At 55.2% G+C, this 20,688-nt stretch overlaps 3 protein-coding genes and 1 long non-coding RNA gene across 8 annotated transcripts in view; 2 read left to right on the forward strand and 2 right to left on the reverse strand.

Annotated features, from left to right (window-relative positions):
- The window catches only part of Slc38a10 (solute carrier family 38 member 10), a 51,246-nt gene extending 49,369 nt beyond the window's left edge, over positions 1–1,877 (forward strand). For all 4 annotated transcript variants that reach the window (XM_075989869.1, XM_075989870.1, XM_075989872.1 and 1 more), the window contains one exon: positions 385–1,877. In XM_075989869.1, the coding sequence (XP_075845984.1) occupies positions 385–1,427 (1,043 nt within the window). In that variant the 3' untranslated portion in view covers positions 1,428–1,877. The remainder of the gene's footprint in view (positions 1–384) is intronic.
- Positions 1,871–8,127, reverse strand: LOC142859654 (uncharacterized). The gene is made up of 3 exons (XR_012912226.1): positions 7,928–8,127; positions 4,936–4,994; positions 1,871–2,011 (listed from the first exon to the last, which is right to left on the reverse strand). It is a non-coding gene; the product is annotated as an uncharacterized LOC142859654 (long non-coding RNA).
- A 472-nt stretch (positions 8,128–8,599) lies between these two features.
- On the reverse strand, positions 8,600–9,500 carry Ndufaf8 (NADH:ubiquinone oxidoreductase complex assembly factor 8). The gene is made up of 3 exons (XM_075989874.1): positions 9,375–9,500; positions 9,179–9,289; positions 8,600–8,817 (listed from the first exon to the last, which is right to left on the reverse strand). Exons 1-3 carry the CDS (start codon positions 9,456–9,458, stop codon positions 8,803–8,805), a joined length of 210 nt encoding a protein of 69 aa, XP_075845989.1. The 5' UTR covers positions 9,459–9,500; the 3' UTR covers positions 8,600–8,802.
- A 201-nt stretch (positions 9,501–9,701) lies between these two features.
- Tepsin (TEPSIN adaptor related protein complex 4 accessory protein) lies at positions 9,702–18,790 on the forward strand. 2 transcript variants are annotated; one of them, XM_075989875.1, is made up of 13 exons: positions 9,702–9,790; positions 11,271–11,343; positions 11,599–11,690; positions 11,775–11,868; positions 12,516–12,583; positions 13,128–13,203; positions 13,312–13,383; positions 14,174–14,365; positions 14,638–14,812; positions 15,310–15,423; positions 15,514–15,592; positions 16,410–16,544; positions 17,344–18,790. In XM_075989875.1, exons 1-13 carry the CDS (start codon positions 9,743–9,745, stop codon positions 17,812–17,814), a joined length of 1,689 nt encoding a protein of 562 aa, XP_075845990.1. In that variant the 5' UTR covers positions 9,702–9,742; the 3' UTR covers positions 17,815–18,790. The 2 variants fall into 2 exon arrangements, with proteins under 2 accessions (XP_075845990.1, XP_075845992.1); XM_075989877.1 differs by having other exon boundaries at positions 9,727–9,790; positions 11,775–11,884.
- Positions 18,791–20,688: the final 1,898 nt, after the last annotated feature.

Raw genomic sequence — 20,688 nt, forward strand, 5'->3', positions numbered from 1 at the left:
TGGGGCTGGACCTCAGGCTGGGTGGCCAGAAGTGTGGGAGGAGGGTTTGGGTTTTGATGAGTGATCCTTTTTATTTATCCATTCATCCATTCATTTACTTATTTAATTTTAGTTTATTTGCATATTTTATTATGGATGTCTGTAGGCTGGAAGAGGATGTCAGATCACCTCGAGGTGGAGTTACAGGCAGTTGTGCGCTGCCTGAGTAGCTGCTGGAATGCAGCTCTGGTCTTCAGCAGTAACAGCGAGCATTCTTTGCTACTGAGCCATCTCTCCAGCTCTTAGTGATTCTTAGCTGCTTGAAAGTTCCTTTTTGGTCAGTGAACCAGCAGCTCGTGTTCCTCTCTCTGGTCAAACTGACACTCACCTTCATTTCATTTGCAGCTGACATGCAGCCAGAGCCTGGGGTGGCAGCGCTCAGAGGACAGGAGGAGGAAGCCGGGGATGAGCGTGCTGATGAGACAGTGGAAGGTGGCCCTCCACAGCCTTTGCAGCCTAAGGGTCGTCCTGCTTCCCCGCAAGAGATGGGCCAGCAACCCCCGGGGGAAGCTAAGGCAGCGCTGGGCAGAGACCTAGCTGACCTTCCTCCTGGTGGCCCTGACAAAGAGCCCCAGGGGGCCCAGACTAAGCTGAGAGAAGACCAGAAGGATGCTGCACTCAAGGTGGCTGGAGCTGTGAGGGAGCTGGTCCCTGGGGACTTGGAACCAGTGCTCAAGCCAGACTCTGCTGGGGCCCCCAAGAGTCCAGAGAAGCAGCTTGCAGAGGAAGTCGCCAGGCAGCACCAAGATGCCTTTGGTGCAGGTTCCCAAGGAAGGAAGAAAACTGTAAAGGAAGCGCTAGCCGCTGGTGCCGATACTCCCAAAGAGGCTGGGCAGCCCTTGGCAGGGGCAGAGGCTGAGGACTCTGGCACAAAGTCCAGGCACTCAGGACCCACCATGGTTTCAGCTAAGCCAGCAGACAGAGGCTCTCAGCCCCAGGCCAGGTTTCAGCAAGAACCCCAGGCCATCCCTAACAAAGGTCAGGATTCTCACCTAGAGGGAAGAAGTGAGGTTCCCCGAGGGGTTCACATACCTGCTGAGGGGCAGCAAGGAGGAAAGGGGGATGCTACCATCCAGGAGACAAAGAAGAGGCCAGATGTAGCTGTGCCGGAGGGTCAGAAGCCAGAGAATGTCAAACCCAACCGAGACCTGAAAGTGCAGGCTGACTCTGACCTCCGGAGGAGACGACGGGATCTTTCCTCTCACCCAGAGCAGGAGCTGGCTCCGAAGGATGGAGTCATCATTAGCTTTAACTCCCTGCCTAACGTACAGGTGAACGACCTCCACAGTGCCCTAGACTCCCAGCTCCGGCAGGCTGCAGGGGCTGCGTTACAGGTGGTACACAGCCGGCAAATCAAACAGTTGCCTGGAGAGCTGGAAGAAGCGTGAGAACCAGGCATCAGACAGTAGCTGGTGCTATCCAGCCACACCTGATTGGAGGCCACTTCTTATGTCCCCAGACATCTTACCACACTCTGTGGAACACCTGCTCCAAGGCTCCGTCAGGGCACTCACTTGCCCAAGTCGGCCTTGGAAAGGTAGCATCGAGGGTCAGCCCCACCGCTGCATGGTGGCAGCGCCTGCCTGTCCCGATTCACCAGCAGCAGCACTGATAGCAGTTACAGCCCGTCACAGCCAGATTCCACTCTGACTTGATGTCCCCTATTCTCCTTGGTGTGGGAAGCCTGCCATAGGCGACTCTGTCTCCCCACAGGGAGGCCCAGGATTGGGTATGATTTGGGTTGGGAGGAGGAACAAGGCCCTCCTGGTTTCCTGTCATCCGCATTCTTTGAAATTGATTATGAAACAAAAAATAAAACACCACTAATATCTAGTGAATCAGTTGTTTACCTAAAGGATCCTGGATGGCACCAAACGGGGCCTCGAGGTCATGGGGTCCCCTCAACTCAGATGGGTGAGCACAGCTGGGGACCCCACAGGCAGCTCAGTCTTCTGTGTCATGCTAATCCCTGCTGTAGGGAGGAGGTTGAACAGTGGTACACTCACCACCAGGACAAGGAGGTTGAACAGTGGTACACTCACCACCAGGACAAGGAGGTTGAACAGAGGTACACTCACCACCAGGACAAGGAGGAGGTTGAACAGTGGTACACTCATCACCAGGACAAGGAGGAGGTTGAACAGTGGCACACTCATCACCAGGACAAGGAGGAGGTTGAACAGTGGTACACTCACCACCAGGACAAGGAGGAGGTTGAACAGTGGCACACTCACCACCAGGACAAGGAGGAGGTTGAACAGTGGTACACTCACCACCAGGACAAGGAGGTTGAACAGTGGTACACTCACCACCAGGACAAGGAGGAGGTTGAACAGTGGTACACTCACCACCAGGACAAGGAGGTTGAACAGTGGTACACTCACCACCAGGACAAGGAGGAGGTTGAACAGTGGTACACTCATCACCAGGACAAGGAGGAGGTTGAACAGTGGCACACTCATCACCAGGACAAGGAGGAGGTTGAACAGTGGCACACTCATCACCAGGACAAGGAGGAGGTTGAACAGTGGTACACTCATCACCAGGACAAGGAGGAGGTTGAACAGTGGTACACTCATCACCAGGACAAGGAGGAGGTTGAACAGTGGTACACTCATCACCAGGACAAGGAGGAGGTTGAACAGTGGTACACTCATCACCAGGACAAGGAGGAGGTTGAACAGTGGTACGGTACACTCACCACCAGGACAAGGAGGAGGTTGAACAGTGGTACACTCACCACCAGGACAAGGAGGAGGTTGAACAGTGGTACACTCACCACCAGGACAAGGAGGAGGTTGAACAGTGGTACACTCACCACCAGGACAAGGAGGAGGTTGAACAGTGGCACACTCACCACCAGGACAAGGAGGAGGTTGAACAGTGGTACACTCACCACCAGGACAAGGAGGAGGTTGAACAGTGGCACACTCACCACCAGGACAAGGAGGAGGTTGAACAGAGGCACACTCATCACCAGGACAAGGAGGAGGTTGAACAGTGGTACACTCACCACCAGGACAAGGAGGAGGTTGAACAGTGGTACACTCACCACCAGGACAAGGAGATTGAACAGTGGTACACTCATCACCAGGACAAGGAGGAGGTTGAACAGTGGTACACTCATCACCAGGACAAGGAGGAGGTTGAACAGTGGCACACTCATCACCAGGACAAGGAGGTTGAACAGTGGTACACTCACCACCAGGACAAGGAGGAGGTTGAACAGTGGTACACTCATCACCAGGACAAGGAGGTTGAACAGTGGCACACTCACCACCAGGACAAGGAGGAGGTTGAACAGTGGTACACTCATCACCAGGACAAGGAGGAGGTTGAACAGTGGTACACTCATCACCAGGACAAGGAGGAGGTTGAACAGTGGTACACTCACCACCAGGACAAGGAGGAGGTTGAACAGTGGCACACTCACCACCAGGACAAGGAGGAGGTTGAACAGTGGTACACTCACCACCAGGACAAGGAGGTTGAACAGTGGTACACTCACCACCAGGACAAGGAGGAGGTTGAACAGTGGTACACTCACCACCAGGACAAGGAGGTTGAACAGTGGTACACTCACCACCAGGACAAGGAGGAGGTTGAACAGTGGTACACTCATCACCAGGACAAGGAGGAGGTTGAACAGTGGCACACTCATCACCAGGACAAGGAGGAGGTTGAACAGTGGCACACTCATCACCAGGACAAGGAGGAGGTTGAACAGTGGTACACTCATCACCAGGACAAGGAGGAGGTTGAACAGTGGTACACTCATCACCAGGACAAGGAGGAGGTTGAACAGTGGTACACTCATCACCAGGACAAGGAGGAGGTTGAACAGTGGTACACTCATCACCAGGACAAGGAGGAGGTTGAACAGTGGTACGGTACACTCACCACCAGGACAAGGAGGAGGTTGAACAGTGGTACACTCACCACCAGGACAAGGAGGAGGTTGAACAGTGGTACACTCACCACCAGGACAAGGAGGAGGTTGAACAGTGGTACACTCACCACCAGGACAAGGAGGAGGTTGAACAGTGGCACACTCACCACCAGGACAAGGAGGAGGTTGAACAGTGGTACACTCACCACCAGGACAAGGAGGAGGTTGAACAGTGGCACACTCACCACCAGGACAAGGAGGAGGTTGAACAGAGGCACACTCATCACCAGGACAAGGAGGAGGTTGAACAGTGGTACACTCATCACCAGGACAAGGAGGAGGTTGAACAGTGGTACACTCACCACCAGGACAAGGAGATTGAACAGTGGTACACTCATCACCAGGACAAGGAGGAGGTTGAACAGTGGTACACTCATCACCAGGACAAGGAGGAGGTTGAACAGTGGCACACTCATCACCAGGACAAGGAGGTTGAACAGTGGTACACTCACCACCAGGACAAGGAGGAGGTTGAACAGTGGTACACTCATCACCAGGACAAGGAGGTTGAACAGTGGCACACTCACCACCAGGACAAGGAGGAGGTTGAACAGTGGTACACTCATCACCAGGACAAGGAGGAGGTTGAACAGTGGTACACTCATCACCAGGACAAGGAGGAGGTTGAACAGTGGTACACTCACCACCAGGACAAGGAGGAGGTTGAACAGTGGTACACTCATCACCAGGACAAGGAGGTTGAACAGTGGCACACTCATCACCAGGACAAGGAGGAGGTTGAACAGTGGCACACTCACCACCAGGACAAGGAGGAGGTTGAACAGTGGTACACTCATCACCAGGACAAGGAGGAGGTTGAACAGTGGTACACTCATCATCAGGACAAGGAGGAGGTTGAACAGTGGCACACTCATCACCAGGACAAGGAGATTGAACAGTGGTACACTCACCACCAGGACAAGGAGGTTGAACAGTGGCACACTCACCACCAGAACGAGCCTTGGGATGCCGCATGCATCTGTGTGGCCTCAGACTCAGGATAGAGCTGTCAGGGCGGAACACATGATGGTGTTGTCTTTGAGCAGAGACAATATTTTGTTTTGTCAACCCCTCGCCCAGTAAGAGATTGAGGGACAAGAATCTGGTTTGTCCCCAAGCCCTGCCACGAAGGGCTTGGAAGGCCCCAGAGTCTCAATGGGGTCATAAGTGAGCCAGGCCACACCCCACTGTGTGTTCTCTCTGCATGCATCTCTTGGGATATACATACATATATATATATATATATATATATATATATATATATATTTTATTATGTATACAGTGTTTTGCCTGGGTGTATTCTTGTATACCAGAAGAGGGCACCAGAACTCATTGCAGATGGTTGTGAGCCACCATGTGGTTGCTAGGAATTGAACTCAGGACCTCTGGAAGAGTAGTCAGCGCTCTTAACCTCTGAGCCATCTCTCCAGCCCATCTCTTGGGATATATTTTATTACATTTTTTTAATTTAGATTTTTTTTTATGTGTATGAGTGTTTTGTTCACCCATATCTGCATCAGATACATGCGGTGCCTTGGAGGTCTGGAGCAGGAGCTACGAACACTCTGAGCTGCTGGGAATCAAACCTGGACCTTCTGTGAGAACAGTGCCCTCAGACACTTCTCTCTCAAGATGTCACTGGACAGCTTGAAAACCAGCAGATGGCAGCAGTGGAAGCTTCCAGGGGCCCTCTGCAACTGCACTAGGCGGACCAAGTGTGGCTCAGGGAGGGACCCGCCAATGGAAGGCAGGTCTCAGGCTTCCTCGCGGCCTTTCTGACTAAACACGCTTCCAGATGAGCGATTATTGGGTGGTTAGATGTCATCTTGTCATCCTCTTGGACTGTTGTAACTCTCGTCCCCTCGCTGGGACTGGGGTTTCACACAGCTTGATTTTCTTGACGATCCCCCTTGACACGGGTTCTTCCTGGTCTGCATCTGCTGTAGAGCAGGCGGCGCTGCCCCTGCCCCATCTCTGCCTCCTAGCAGCCCCCCTAGTCCTTGTCCAACAGCCTTCAGATGAGAATACTTCCTCCAGAAGGCACAGACCGGCGGGTGGGGGCTTACTGCTGAACTGCAGAAGTGCTGAAGGAGACAGCACCTCCATCTGGGTCCTGTAAGGCTGGGGCACCAGGGAGCCACCTGCCAGTGCAGTCTTTAGGTGTTGGGTCACCTGGCGTAGGCTACTGCGATGTGGTGCCTGCCCGTGATGGTTCTGCTATAGAACAGGTACTCTTGGTTGTCCTGCTACAGGCCAGGGATGCTTCTGTTCCCGGGGCAAGAGCAGGACAGGAACATAGAGGAGCTAAAGTTCTCAGCAACAACAGACGTGGCTGTGCACACCTTTAATCCTAGCACTCCAGGAGGTGGGCAGATCTCTGAGTTCAAGGCCACCCTGGTCTACAGAGTGAGTTCCAGAAAAACAACAAAAAGGAACAAGAGATCTCATCTGAGGCCAAGACATCTGCTGTGGTTCAGTGTGGCCCCTCTAAAGCTCGGGGCTTCCAAGTAAGTGTACCAGGAGGCTTTAAGAGCTTAGGATACAAAGGTACACCCTCACTGAGGCATCTTTTGTACTGCGTTCGTTGGTCCCCTGAACATTGAGCAGGAGGGCCTCACAGTACTGACCTTGACCTTTAGCCTCCAGGCTTCCAGGAATGCATCGCATTCTTTGTAAACCCCTAGTTCAGGGTTCTACTCACAGCCCAGTGGACAGGAACTGGGGATCAGGCACAACCTTCAAGAGCATGCCTGCAGTGACCTACTTCCTGAAATTTCTAGAATCTCCCAAAATAGAACCACTAGCTGGGGACTAGTCCAAGGGAATTGGGTTTGGGTGTGTGCAGGAATGTAATATTCAAATGATGATGGAGTGGAGGCCGGGCTGCGGAGTTTGTGGGCCTGGACTGTGCTGGGCCGGGAATGGCAGTGGATGTCTACCTGCCACTTCAGAGGGGAGGATGAAGAGACAGCAAGAGAGAACAGTTTGCCAGACAAGCTTGAGGGGACCTGAGCTCAGTGGGGCCCAGAGTTGGAAGACTTGAGAAAGGAGCTATACTCTGAGCTGTCACGAGGACTTCAGGATGCTGTGGAAGGCTGGGAAGTCTCAACAGTGGGGAAGAGAACACTGAGTAGGTGGTGCTTCTATGGAGGGCAACCTGGTATCCCTGGGCAACCGTCCAGTCACACCATCAGGTCCCTTGAGAACAGACACCACTGTCCATTGAGACAGAAACTAATTGACCTGGCTGTCTGCAATAGCCAAGAAGTCATGTCTGGAGGTGGACTCAAGAGTATCTATCACACAGTTTCCTAGAGGCTGAAGAGATGGCTCAGTTGTTGCTCTTAGAGAAGACCCAGGTTCGATTTCCATCATCCATGTGGCAGCTCATAACTACCTCTAACTCCAGTTCCAGGGAATCCAACATCTTGTTTGTGCTCTCCTTCCCCAGCCACCAAGCACACACACAGTGCACACACATAAATCTAAAACACTCATAAGCGTTAAATACATTTCAAACTAGAAAATCTGGTTTTTCTCAGCCTGCTAAGCCAGGTCAGTTCCAGAGTAGCAGTTGGATGCCACAGGGAGGCCGATTTTGGCGTAAAGCGTAGGGCACGCCGGCCTCTGGCCCCAGTCCCAGAACCCAGGCTCTCAGACAGGTGCAAACTGGTTCAAGGACAGCAGCACAACCTCCACACCTAGAAGTGGGACCGAGCACTTCCCATGCTCCCCAGCAGGTGGCACTCGCGCACGCGGAATCCCTTGCTGCACTCTGCTTTTTTGTTGTTTTGTTTACAGGGTTTCTCTGTGGCTTTGGAGCCTGTCCTGGAACTCCCTCTGTAGACCAGGCTGGCCTCGAACTCAGAGATCCGCCTGCCTCTGCCTCTGGAGTGCTGGGATTGAAGGTGTGTTTACACTTTGAATTTTTAAACTTACTATATGAAGAGGGGAAGAAGGAAAGCCAGGAGCCATCACCCAGGACAGGCTGCAGGGATGGCTGTCCCCGCACTGCAAGTCCGAAGCAGAACCTCCTTGTTTTTTGTCCAGAAAAGCCTCTGCCCAATTTCTGGACCGCTATCTGAACGGCACTTGTCACACTGGGCTCGCTCCCCTTGTGCGGTTGGTTGCTGAGGCATCTTCGGTGTTTTGCCCATAAGAAGTTGGATCCAGGTCCTGGTGTGCTAGACTGAGACTAAATACTTTTGATGAGAGAACAGTTGGATTTTTTAAAAAAAGATTTATTTAATCTTATGTTTTGCCTGCATTCCTGTCTGTACCATGGGTGTGCCTGGTGCCTGCAGAGACAAGAAGAGTGTGTTCGATGCCCTGGAACTGGAGTTAAGAGATGGTTGTGAGCTGCCATGTAGGTGCTGGCAACTGAACCTGGGTCCTCTAAGAAAGCAATGAATTTTGACTTAACTGTTGAGCCATTTCTCTGGCCCTTGGTGAGAACAGTTCTAAGTGGGATCCTTTGGCAGAGTTCTGTGGTCCAGACCTGCCACCTGCTTTTTTTTGGGGGGGAGAGGGGCAGGTGTGCCGAGGATACATTGTTATTGGGAGAAACCAGTTCCATACACCATGCTCTGCGTATAAAAACCTGAAACTGTGCCGAATTAAATAATCTTCATTGCTGTTTCTGTTACATCTTAATCGGAATCAGATCGATAAACCCTGCCCTGCCCAAGGTTCAAGCCTAGAAGAAACATAAACACCAGGACCGCCTCCTGCCACACCTTCTTTCAGTCCCCAAAGCTCTCCGTGTGTCATCAGTACAAGGCGCCTGTGCCCACAGCTCTTCCTAGGTGCCTCCATCAGGTCTTCTTGGCCTGAAAGAGAAAGGGTTAATGTCCACGTTAGCTATGGTTTAAAAGTCCCGACCACATCAAATACTGCAGTCTCCAAACACCTTAAAGAGCTGAGGTGCTGGTGTGTACGTGGGGCACCTGAGCTCACCTAAAAGATGAAAGCCTGGACCCTGTGACTGAGTGGACGTTCTACTGGGTGCTGTTTCTGCATTAGCCGCCCTCGGTAACACTCGTGGCGCTCCGGGAGGCGGCCAGCATTAGTGTCGTTCTAGGAACCTATCCTAGAATGAGGACCTAAGACTTCTGCAGTCCAAGTCCCCATTATCGGGCGGCACCCACCAAACATCGGAAAGGGAAAACCAAACGGGTCGCGCCCACCTACCGCGGCGGCAAAGCAGCTCCTCAGGGCCTCGAACTCGCGCGCGCACAGATCCTTCCTCAGGCGGCCTCCGGGGGCGGTGGAGGCCTGCACGCACCTGCCGTACGCCGAAGCCTAAGGGAAGACCCGACGGTAGTGCGGCCTCCCCAGGGCCACCATCCTCCCCACCTCCGGCTAACCGGCTCGGCCTGCTGCTTACCTCGGCCCCGCAGGCCGCCAGATGCTCCGGGAAGGCTCGGAGGCGGTTCCGCACGCGCCCCCAAACGGTTCCGTTGGCGGACATGAGCGATTTTCCCGGGCTCCTGTGGACGCCGCCATATTGGCTCCCGCCTCTTCCGGCGTCGAATCGGCAAACATCCGGCCCCTCCGCCCATACTGTTTTATGATTGGTCAGAGTCGCTGGCCTGTTCTTTAGTCATTGGTGTCAGTCCTTGTCCGTCTCTAACTGGGACTTCGGACGGCCCCCCCCTTCCTGAGGCCGATTGGCTGGAGGAGCCAGAGCTGCGCGGTGATTGGAGGAGCGAAGCCTGGCGGAAGCGGGGCAGGCTGGGGGGAGTTCCTTGGACCATGGCGGCAGCGCCGCCGCTCCGGGACCGCTTGAGCTTCCTCCAGAGGGTGAGTGAAGTTCGCAGGGGCTGCTGACACCCGGCGCCCGGGGATCTCGCTAGGTTAGCGGGGACGGGCTGCCCAGCAGCTGCGGAGAACGAGCGAGCCTGCTCTGCCAGGAGGACTAGGAGGCCAAGGGCGGCGGGCGATCTCCGGCGGGGCCCGCTCGGCTTCCCAGGCTTCATTCCTGAGAAAGATCCTGGAAACTCGCACATCTCTGGAGGACAGGAGGCATCTGGAAGGCCATAGCTACAGGGTGGGGAAGGTGGAGCCTGTTGTCAGTGTTATGCCCAGATCACGGAGTCCCCCAAAACCAACCAGGACACCCGAGTCCTGTGTAAAAGCAAAGGGCCTTTATTCTTACACAAGTTTGCAAACTCAGTCTCTCAGTGTGTCCAACGTATTGTAGGGGTCGGAGAGCCCCGAGCTCAGTTAGAGCTGGGTTTTTATAGTAGCAGAGGTGGGGTTGAGGGGTTTATAAGGTTCAGGACCCCTGGTTGGCTGACATTTGTCTATGGGTGTCCTGGTGAAAAGCGGTGGGTGTGTGCTGGCGGGTGACCCTATCCACAACAGGTTGGAACGTTAGGAATTCTCTGGACGGTCTGTTCCTGGGTAGTCTCAGTTTGTGGTCTTTGTCGGAACCAGGTGTTGATTGCCTCAGGGTAAACCACCGAAACTCAGGCCTCTGTTTAGCTTGTCAAGGCTGGGCCCTATGGTCAGCTGTTGAGTGAAACAGTCTGACTGCCCTAAGCTTCCTGACTGGAGCTTGAGGATACTGAGTGGCCCCGGGGATCCTTCTTAGGCAGCTAAGAAGCATGCTGCAGGAAGTCAGGTCTCTTATGTAGAGGCTGGGGCAGGTTCTTATGTACTGAACTCTGCAGAGCGCCTCCTCCATCCCTGTGGACAGAGAGCTTGGTGAGGTTGTGTGGGACCCTAGCAGTGTCTGTCTGAAATATTCCCAAACCCCACCCTCTTGCCCAGACACTGAGTCATGAGAAACACATGTTTACAGATTTCAACCAAATAAATATTATACACTTGCCAGCAGGCCAACACGGCCATGTTGCTGCATGACTATATAGAATTTAAGTTAGCCATTCTAGAGGAGCCACGAAACCCATCAGGCTGAGCAGTTCTAACTCGTTGGGTCTGGTACTGCGCCCATCCAGAACATGGAAAGCCCTGAGGTTCTTGCTGCTGCTGGTTGATAAATGGGTGTATTTAAAATATCCTTCCATTTAGGAGTGTAAGAGGCTGGGGCTAAACCTCATCTTGATCTTAGAGAGCCTGTATTGATTTCCCTCTTTCCTGGGGTCACTCATCCCTGCCAGAGCCTGGCTAAAGCTGTACTAGGGTGATTCTGGTCCCTCGTAGGCAGTCTCCTGGGTTTTTAGCACCAGTAAGCTTGAGACTTGCTTCCGTGTTATTTGGTGGCTGGGACCTACCCTGTGTAAGGTGGCAGCTCCTCACCATCCTCATTCCTCTTCAGCTCCCCATTCTCTTGAAGGGGACCTCAGATGATGACACCCCATGTCCAGGCTACCTGTTTGAAGAGATTGCCAGTATCCTTCTGCACTGTTTGCGTTGGCAGGGGCAGGGGAGAGTAAACAGTGGCACCCTATCAACAGCGGGAAGTGTTTCCGGGACAAGGGTGGGTTCTTCTGCTATCCCAGGAGCACCAAGTGCTTTTTCCCAGGATCCAGATGGTAATGATCTTCAGGTCCTGTGACCTAAACAGGGTCATGGTCACAGGAGGGAGGATTTGTCTCGCCTGGTGGGTGTCTGTCTGCTTCTTCCTTAACCCAGATGACTCTTAGAAATTTCCCACGAGTCCCTGGGCAGCAGCCAGTGCCTGCTAGAGTACCTTCTGAACCGCCTGGACAGTAGCTCTGGCCACGTGAAGCTCAAGGTGAGTCCCCGAGTAGTAGATAGCAGACCAGGGCTCAGCCACTGCCCAGCCAAGGCCAGCCCCAGGAATCTGTCCACTCTCCAGGTGCTGAAGATCTTGCTTTACCTGTGTGGTCATGGCTCTTCCTCCTTCCTGCTCATCCTCAGACGAAACTCTGCTCTCATCCAGGAAGCCACAGGCATGCAAAGACACAGGTGTGCCCAGGGCAAGCAGCCCTGGGTGGGGAGACATAAGCCTCTGGTGCTGGGCTTGGGGCTTGGAAATGTGTCTGGGCTGGAGGGGCCCACTAAGGGTCTCTGGGGAGTGGCTCCTAGCCCTGGAAGGATGACGCAGAACTGCCATGGACAGGGGCTGTGGCATGTGCAAGGGCCTGAGCCAGGGAAAGCTTGGGGGTGGCTTGGTGTGAGGGAAGAAAATCCGATTTTCCATGATGGAAGCTTTTTAGCAGAGGGAATTTAGCTCGGGCCGCACCAGCCTAGGAGTCAGTGTATAGATCCTACCTGAAGGCCCTGATAGAGACCTCAGGTCTACCATCCAGGCCCTGAGAAACCTCTGAAAGGTTCCTGCTGCAGGTAGGTGGGAGGGAATGGACCCAAGGAAGCAGTTCCTTCCAGTGTGTGTGGGTGTCGGCGTGTTCTCTGGCAGACAGAGTGACTGCTGTGGAGGTAGATGGTGGAGTTGCTGCTTCAAACATGTCAAGAGGCCATGTTTGAAGGTCCCGAGGAGGGTCTCAGGGTCACCCCGTCTGGGAAGGTTGGGTTTGGATTCTGTGGGTCGTAAGCAATGCCCAGGCTCAGCCTGTCCCGTCTGACTTTTGCCCTGCAGCTTTCTCGGGCCCCCCTGACCCTCTTCATGGGAACAGCTTGTACCAGAAGGTGCGGGCAGCTGCCCAGGTGAGCCCAGGACAGGACCAGAGCACAGAACACAGAGTGGAAGGATGTCTGTGAGGGGCCTGCTGTGGTCCTGCCACACGCAATGGAGGGATGTCTGTGAGGGGCCCGCTGTGGCCCTGCCACACGCAATGGAGGGATGTCTGTGAGGGGCCCGCTGTGGCCCTGCCACACGCAATGGAGGGGTGTCTGTGAGGGGCCCGCTGTGGTCCTGCCACACGCAATGGAGGGATGTCTGTGAGGGGCCCGCTGTGGCCCTGCCACACGCAATGGAGGGATGTCTGTGAGGGGCCCGCTGTGGCCCTGCCACACGGAGAGGAAGGATGTCTGTGAGGGGCCCGCTGTGGCCCTGCCACACGGAGAGGAAGGATGTCTGTGAGGGGCCTGCTGTGGTCCTGCCACACAGAACTGGCTCTGCTCCTCGCCGGGCCACAGCCCCTGTGCCTGGCGGGGCAGCTCAGGACAGGTGTCTAAAGCGACAGAGCTGGTAGGGATGGGCCAAGTGGCAATCTCAGCTGGGACTCTGAGCGACCACTTCTTCATTTAGGACCTGGGTAGCACCTTGTTCTCAGACGCCGTGCCTCTGCTTCCTTCCCAGCCTCCCCAGGCCCTGCCTCCAACAGGTATGCCGCTCTGGTGACGACCCCCAGACACCATCGGGGGTGGTCCCTCTTGGTACACGTGGGCTGGTCTGCATGGAGGTCTACACTGATGCCAGTGTCCTCTTTTAGGCATGGGTGCCCAGGCCAGACCTAACAGTGCTCTCCAGGGCTTCGGCTACACAAAGACATGGGGCCGGACAGGTATGGCGCAGGGCTCCTGGGTAGGGATGTGAAGGGACCAGGGTCAGACCTCACTGGTATCTCATGAGCATCTCCTAGCTATACCTGTGGACCCACCTCCCGGTGCGCTCCCCTGTGCTTCCTCTGCCCAGCTGGGAGGAAGGCAAGGCAGGCTGGCCGGCTCTACTTGATGGACAAGGAGAAGCTAGACTTAAGTCCAGCTGGCTGTGTCGGCCTTTTCTGCTGCTTGAGGGGCAAGGGTCCAGGCTGTGACAGGGACCTAGAGGGTCACCTGTGCAGGCTGTAACAGTGTTGTGTATGTGGGTACCTGTGCCATCAGACACTGGAAGTTTATTTGTCGAAGGTCTATAGAGTAGCACGTAACGGAGCAAGTAACCTCAGCTGTCCTTGGGGCAGAATGCGAGGCCGTGTCCAGCTGTGTCCAGCTGCGTGTTGTAGCTGTTACAGATGGGCCTTTGTGCATCTCCGGGGCCTCTGACTGATGCTTTCACTTGTCCCTTCTTCAAAAGCGAGGATGGGCCCCCAACACTTGAGTGAAGGGCCTGGGACATTTTCAGTTCCTGCAGCTCCCCTAGAACACCCTTCACCGTGGCTGCTGTAGACTAAGTGTCCAGACCACGATGCCCAGTATCTATGGTAACAGCTCTGGTACCCACAGCACATGCTTTTACCTCCCTGGATCCGAGCAGGCAGTCGCCCTGGCCTCATCCTGGAGAGCCTGGCTGGAGGTAGGGAAGGTGGGCCAGGGTGCGAGCACCCTCTCCTGCTGATGCCAGCTTGCTGTCTGCAGGCTCTGCGGGTGAAAGCTTCCTCTCCACAATCCAGAGGGCTGCAGAGGTAGTGGCTAATGCTGTGCGCTCTGGGCCTGAGAATCCCAGCACCCAGGGGCCCTTGCCACGCGGTGACACCTACCAGCCTGCAGTGACACCTTCAACTGGCCACACACATCCCAGCGCTGGGAATCTAATCCTTGGGGCCAAAGGTATGGAGGCAAGGGTTGCCTCTCTGTGGATCTGGGTCCTTCCTTTTTGTCAGGTGTTAGGGCAGGGAGTGAGACACTTTACAGGTGTGGAGATGAATGTTAACGCTGCCCTGACTGCAGGAGCCCCAGGCTTCTTACCCAGCAGGAAACACCCACCCATTTTTGTGCCTGGAGTTTCTGGAGTTCCCCTTGTCTCCTAGGCCAGAGCCTGAAGGAGGCGGTGTGAGGCCTGTGGAAAACCCTGGGGTCTTGTCTACCATTCTGTCTTTCAGCTGTGAGACACCAGCCTGGACAGGCTGGAGGAGGCTGGGACGAACTGGACAGTGGTCCCAGTTCCCAGAATTCCTCCTACACCAGCAACCCGAGCAGGGCCTCGGACTCAGGCAGTCGGTCTGGCAGCGACAGCCACTCTGGGGCCAGCCGCGAGCCAAGCGACCTGACCGAAAGGTGTGTGGGATACGTGGCCACCTGTCTCAGGGTTTCTATGGCTGTCAAGAGACACTGTGACCGTGGCGACTCTTATAAGGAAAACATTTAATTGGGGTGGCTCACTTACAGTTCAGAGTTTCAGTCCATTGTCATCGTGGTGGGACACGTGACAGCATGCAGGCAGACGTGGTGCTGGAAAAGTAGCTGAGAGTCCTCCATCTTGCAGGCAACAGGAAGTGGTCTGAAACACTGGGCAGTATCTTGAGCATATGAGAACTCAAAGCCACACTGACATATTTCCTGTGACAAGGCCACACCCACTCCAACAAGGCCACACCTCCTAATGTTTCCACTTCCATTGGGGCCATTTTCTTTCAAACCACCCCACTGCCTCTCCCAGAGGGGCTGCCAGCAGGTTCCTTGACTCCCAGTGTAGGAGCTTAGGGTCTGTTGTCCCACCCGTTTACCTGAGACCTTGATATCCTGACATGGCCATGTCATTTTGCTCTGTCCAGGGCTGAGGCCATGGCCCTAAATGACTGCCAGCAAGAGCTGAGCCTAGTGAGAGCTGTGACACAAGGATCGCGTGTCTTCCTGAGCCGTGAGGAGACCCAGCACTTCATCAAAGAGTGAGCTGTCCGCCTGCGCCTGGCCCCTGAGGGGTGGGGGAGCTGGCTATGACTGTCCCCATCCCTCCTCTGTGTCCCCTCCCTGTGCAGGTGTGGGCTGCTCAACTGTGAGGCTGTGCTGGAGCTGCTCCTCCGCCAGCTGGTCGGGACCAGTGAGTGCGAGCAGATGGTGAGGACCAGCCTGAGGGAGCAGGGGATGGGAGGATGGTGGGGATGCTGTGGAGGATGGTGGGGAGGATGGTGGGGATGCTGTGGAGGATGGTGGGGAGGATGCTGGGGAGGATGGTGGGGAGGATGCTGTGGAGGATGGTGGGGAGGATGCTGTGGAGGATGGTGGGGAGGATGCTGTGGAGGATGGTGGGGAGGATGCTGTGGAGGATGGTGGGGAGGATGCTGTGGAGGATGGTGGGGATGCTGTGGAGGATGGTGGGGAGGATGCTGTGGAGGATGGTGGGGAGGATGCTGTGGAGGATGGTGGGGAGGATGCTGTGGAGGATGGTGGGGAGGATGCTGTGGAGGATGGTGGGGAGGATGCTGTGGAGGATGGTGGGGAGGATGCTGTGGAGGATGGTGGGGAGGATGCTGTGGAGGATGCTGTGGAGGATGGTGGGGAGGATGCTGTGGAGGATGCTGTGGAGGATGGTGGGGATGCTGTGGAGGATGGTGGGGAGGATGCTGTGGAGGATGGTGGGGAGGATGCTGTGGAGGATGGTGGGGAGGATGCTGTGGAGGATGGTGGGGAGGATGCTGTGGAGGATGCTGTGGAGGATGGTGGGGAGGATGCTGTGGAGGATGCTGTGGAGGATGGTGGGGATGCTGTGGAGGATGGTGGGGAGGATGCTGTGGAGGATGGTGGGGAGGATGCTGTGGAGGATGGTGGGGAGGATGCTGTGGAGGATGGTGGGGATGCTGGGCCCCAGGCATCCTCTGTGTAGAGCCATGGAGAGTTGACTTGGCCACACCTCCACCCCGCTTCCTACCCACAGAGGGCGCTGTGCGCCATTGCCTCCTTTGGGGGAGCTGACCTCCTGCCTCAGGAGCAAGTCCTTCTCCTCTGCCGGCAACAGCTGCAGGAACTTGGTGCTGGCAGCCCTGGACCTGTGACGAACAAAGCTACCAAGGTGGGCAGTGGGCCCTGGGAACAGCAGAGTCTCTCTCAGCACCCACTGCCCTGGCAGTGGTCCCTTAGCTGGCCGCGATCAGTGTTTGGTGGGCGCATTCCTACAGCCCTGCTCAGTGTGTGGTGCCCGCCTACCCTGGGCTCTGGCACTGTGGGTGCCTTGGGCTCTTCCCCCGCCTGTCGGACACACGGTCCACCTTCTCCAGAAAGTCTCCCTCGGCTGCAGCTCCCCGTTCTTTCACAAACCAGGGTCTCGGCCATGTCCCTGGGAGTCTCCCTCATGCCCTTCCTGGCTATTTGGTTGCATCCCTAGCCGCTTCTGTTTTACCTTTCTGGACAGTGTAGCCCTGGCTGTCCTGGAACTCTCTTTGCAGACCTTGCTGGCCTCAAACTCCCAGAGTTGCCCCTGCCTCTGCCTTCTGAGTGCTGGGATTAAAGGCCAGCGCCACCTAGATGGGGTCTACTGTTTTCTCTGTCGTTGTTAAACTGCAGTGTCCCAGACGCTTAGTCCAGGTTGGCTATGCCGTTAGCACCTGTTAGCTCCCTTTTGGTCACGCCACCAAGTAAACCTGGGGTGACATCACAGGAACACATGTCCAGAGTGACCAGATACGTCGGGTCTCCTCGGGACCTTCAGTTCCCGTGATATCTGGAGGGCTCTGAGGCTGGGACTGCCCGTGCGTCTGTTCAGTGGGATCTGTTTCATGTGTCCCATTCCAGCAGCACACGGCTGGGTGTCTGCCTCGGCCTCACTGTTCCCAGCACTAAACAGGAACCCCCTCCTTCCTGTTTTCCTCTAGATCCTGAGACACTTTGAAGCCTCTTGCAGACAGCAGCTCCCTGCCCTAAGGCCCTGTGCCCAGCCCAGCTCTGCTGCTACCCTCATGGGCCCAGCGGATCTGCTGACCAGCCCTGTGCCTCCTCCTGGGAGCCAGGTCTTCCTCCAGCCTCTAAGCTCTACCACAGTCGAGCCCAGGAACCCTGTGTCCGCTCCTTCTCCAGACACCTTTCCTCCCGCTCTGGAGGATGCCAGTGCGGTCGAAACCCAGTCAGTATGTTCTAGTGAACAGGGGCCAGGATGTGAGCAGGACCTGGAGAGCACAGACACCCCAGAGGGAAGCTCCAGTACATGCCTGTGGAGCCCCAACTCTTTGTTTGAGGGGATGGAGCTGGTGGCCTGCCCCCGCCTGCCCTGCCCCGACTTGCAGGATCTCCAGCAGGGTCCACAGAAGACCACGGAGCCATCCGCTTTCTCGTTTCTAAACATGTGACTCTCTGGGCCCCGCCGTTCAGAGTTCCCCGGTCCTCATATTGAGGACTGAGAGGACCTCATGGCCTCGTGTCCACCACGGAGTGGTCCTCTCGCCCCCTCTGGCCCTTCTCTTTCACCTGGAAGCTGTGGTAAAGCAGTCTCTGAGCCAGCCGAGCCCCGTGGGGCCATCCAGTGGTCAGAAGAGTCAATGAAGAAGACATGGGCCCTCAGTGCTGACCAGCCAAGAGGGAAGTGTGGGAAAGAGGGTCATGGTGCCTCAGAGGGTGTCTAGATCCCCGTGGCTTCTTGGGAAGTTGACTCTGGCCATGCTCCTGGGATTGGCCTCCCTTGTCCTCCTGGCAAGAGGTCTGCCATGGCTGGAGCCACCTCAGAAGTTTCCTTCTTCATGTGGTACAACTCCAGGCCAGGGCTTCCTCAGGCCACAGCGCCTCGGCCCCATGCTGCTCTGACTCCAGAAGGCTAAACACAGAGGCGGACCCTTCCCTCGCCCCTCCCCACTACCTCAGTCCCTGTCCAGATGGTCCCTTTGCTAGGTGCTGGCAGTGGCTGTGTGGACCTGAGTTCCTATGGTAGCAACTGGCAGGTAGCAGGGCTGAGGTGCTGACCTGGGTGCCCTGGGCAAGCCCTGCCTGCCTGCCCCTCAGAAGTGAGCACTTGTCAGGGTTGGAAACACTGACTCTGTTCTGACTTCGGATCCTCCTGCAGGGAGGTCACAGCAGCTGGGAGCCACAGCCTTCAGGGTAGGGCACTGGGGCTTGTGCCTGTGATCCAAAGGTCTGGTTCTCAGCTTCCTTAGCCAAGTGCCCTGCGGTATGTCCAGTGTCGGGTCCCTGTCGGACCCTGCTCTGGATGCTCAGCTTGTCACAGTTATCTGCAGACCCTGGGAGAGTCCAGTGAACCTTCCTGTCCATCTCAGAAGCGGCTGTGAGGCGGCGGCGTGCACTTTTCCAATAAACACCAATGTTTACACTGACCGCTCTGGCTGGTGGTTGCTAATAAGGGGCGCACTTCAGGGACTCCTTTTCCTGAGTGAGACGGATGTTTTCTCCTTAAATGTTTGGTATTGCTTTGCGCTCACCCTCAAGGGGCTACGGGATGTTGTGAACGGAAGCTGTGGGTACCCCACTTCAGGGTGAGCTATGAACATGAGGTGTTGTCCCAAACCCCACCAGAGTCTCAGACACAAGTGCTGTTCCCCTGAACTGTAGTCCTAGCTTCATGTTTATGTAGTGAACAGACACCAGAGTTTACAGGAAACACTTCATGGGCATTGGTGTTTTCCTGTGGGTGTGTTCACGTGAGCAAGTCAGATCCACTAGAACTGGAGTTCCGGACAGTTGTGAGCCGTCATGGTGTTGGGAACCAAACCCAGGTCTTCTTAACCTCTAAGCCATCTCTCCAGCCCCAGAATACTACTTCTACAGTGTGGCTTTTTCTGGGAGTCTTTCTGTTAACCCTGGATACAGAAACATTTCCACACAGGTTCAGGTGGTGAATCAGGGTTCCATCGGGGTTGCAAGAGCAGAGGAAGGCTCGTGGGAACCGCTGGAGTGTCTTTTCTAGTAACTGCTGATGACAGGTTGGGGGAGGTGCTTGCGGTCCTTCCCCTCCTGTGAGAAATGGTAACGGATACGGTGAGGGTCTCCTGTGGCTGATTGGTTCACCACAGCTATGCTCGCCAAGACTGGCAACAGGTCTTAAACAAGATGATAGATCTACACAAATAGGGTCAACAACAGCGTCCTCATCCTGGAGGTGGAGCCTGGGGTGTTAGGTGCCCGCACGGTCGGTCACACTCCTAGTCAGGTGGCTCTCTGCAGCTGCAGGAGTTCAGCGATGAGGTAGTGCCCTCCAGTAGTGGGGCTGAAGCTGTCAATGTGTAAAAAAGACTTAAAACGCCTTGGTCCACCCCTCAGACTTAAAGTGAGCCTTAGCCTAAGTATCAGACACACTCTGTGGTGGTACACCCCTTTAGTTCCAGCCCTCAGGAGGCAGAGACCACTCTCTGTGGATCTGAAGTCAGCCTGCTCTCCAGAGGGAGTTCTAGGGCGGTCAGATGTCTCATGTAGACCAATGCGAAAACTTGTCAAGAACACGGGTCACTGTAATGCCAGGCTGGTAAAGGTGCTTGCCCTGTGCACAGCCTGGCACCTGCGTGGTGGAAAAGGAAAACGAGGGTCATCCTTTGAGCTATGCTGACTGTTCTTGGTTGTCAGCTTCTCTGGAATGAGGTACAATCCAGAATAGGAGGTTTTCTCCCGAACCTGAGGGAGATTTTCTGCTGGTTTGAAGTGGTTGAGTCCACTTCTAGTCCAGACCTCTGAGGTGGGAAGACAGAGAGGCCTTTAATCCTGATCTTTTGTTGTTGTTTTGGTTTTGGTTGTTTGTTTTTCTAAACAGGGTTTCTCTGTATAACAGACCTGGCTGTCCTGGAACTCACAGAGATCTTCCTGCCTCTGCCTCCCGAGTGCTGGGATTAAAGGCATACGCCACCACCACCCTGCCACTCGGCATGATCCTGATCTTGAAATGGGAAGACACAGGCCTTTAATACGGGCCATCTTTCTGCTGGACGTCTACAGAGGATATAGAAGAAAGCTTTCTCTCTCTGCCTGCTTGCCTTGCCGGCACATCCATTCCCTCAGATTGGAGTCCACTTTTTCAGGATCCCAGCATCTACAGAAGAGCAGCTGGGACACCAGCCTCGTGGGACTGAGCAACTGCTAGATTCTTGGGCTTTCCCTTCCCAGCCAGCCATTGTTGGACTAGCAGCCTGTAAATTATTCCAATAAATTACGTGTGTGTGTGTGTGTGTGTGTGTGTGTGTGTAGAGAGAGAGAGAGAGAGAGAAAGATTAATTTGTTCTGTGAAG

Source organism: Microtus pennsylvanicus, chromosome 11 (genome assembly GCF_037038515.1).
Source record: "Microtus pennsylvanicus isolate mMicPen1 chromosome 11, mMicPen1.hap1, whole genome shotgun sequence".
Taxonomy (NCBI): domain Eukaryota; kingdom Metazoa; phylum Chordata; class Mammalia; order Rodentia; family Cricetidae; genus Microtus; species Microtus pennsylvanicus.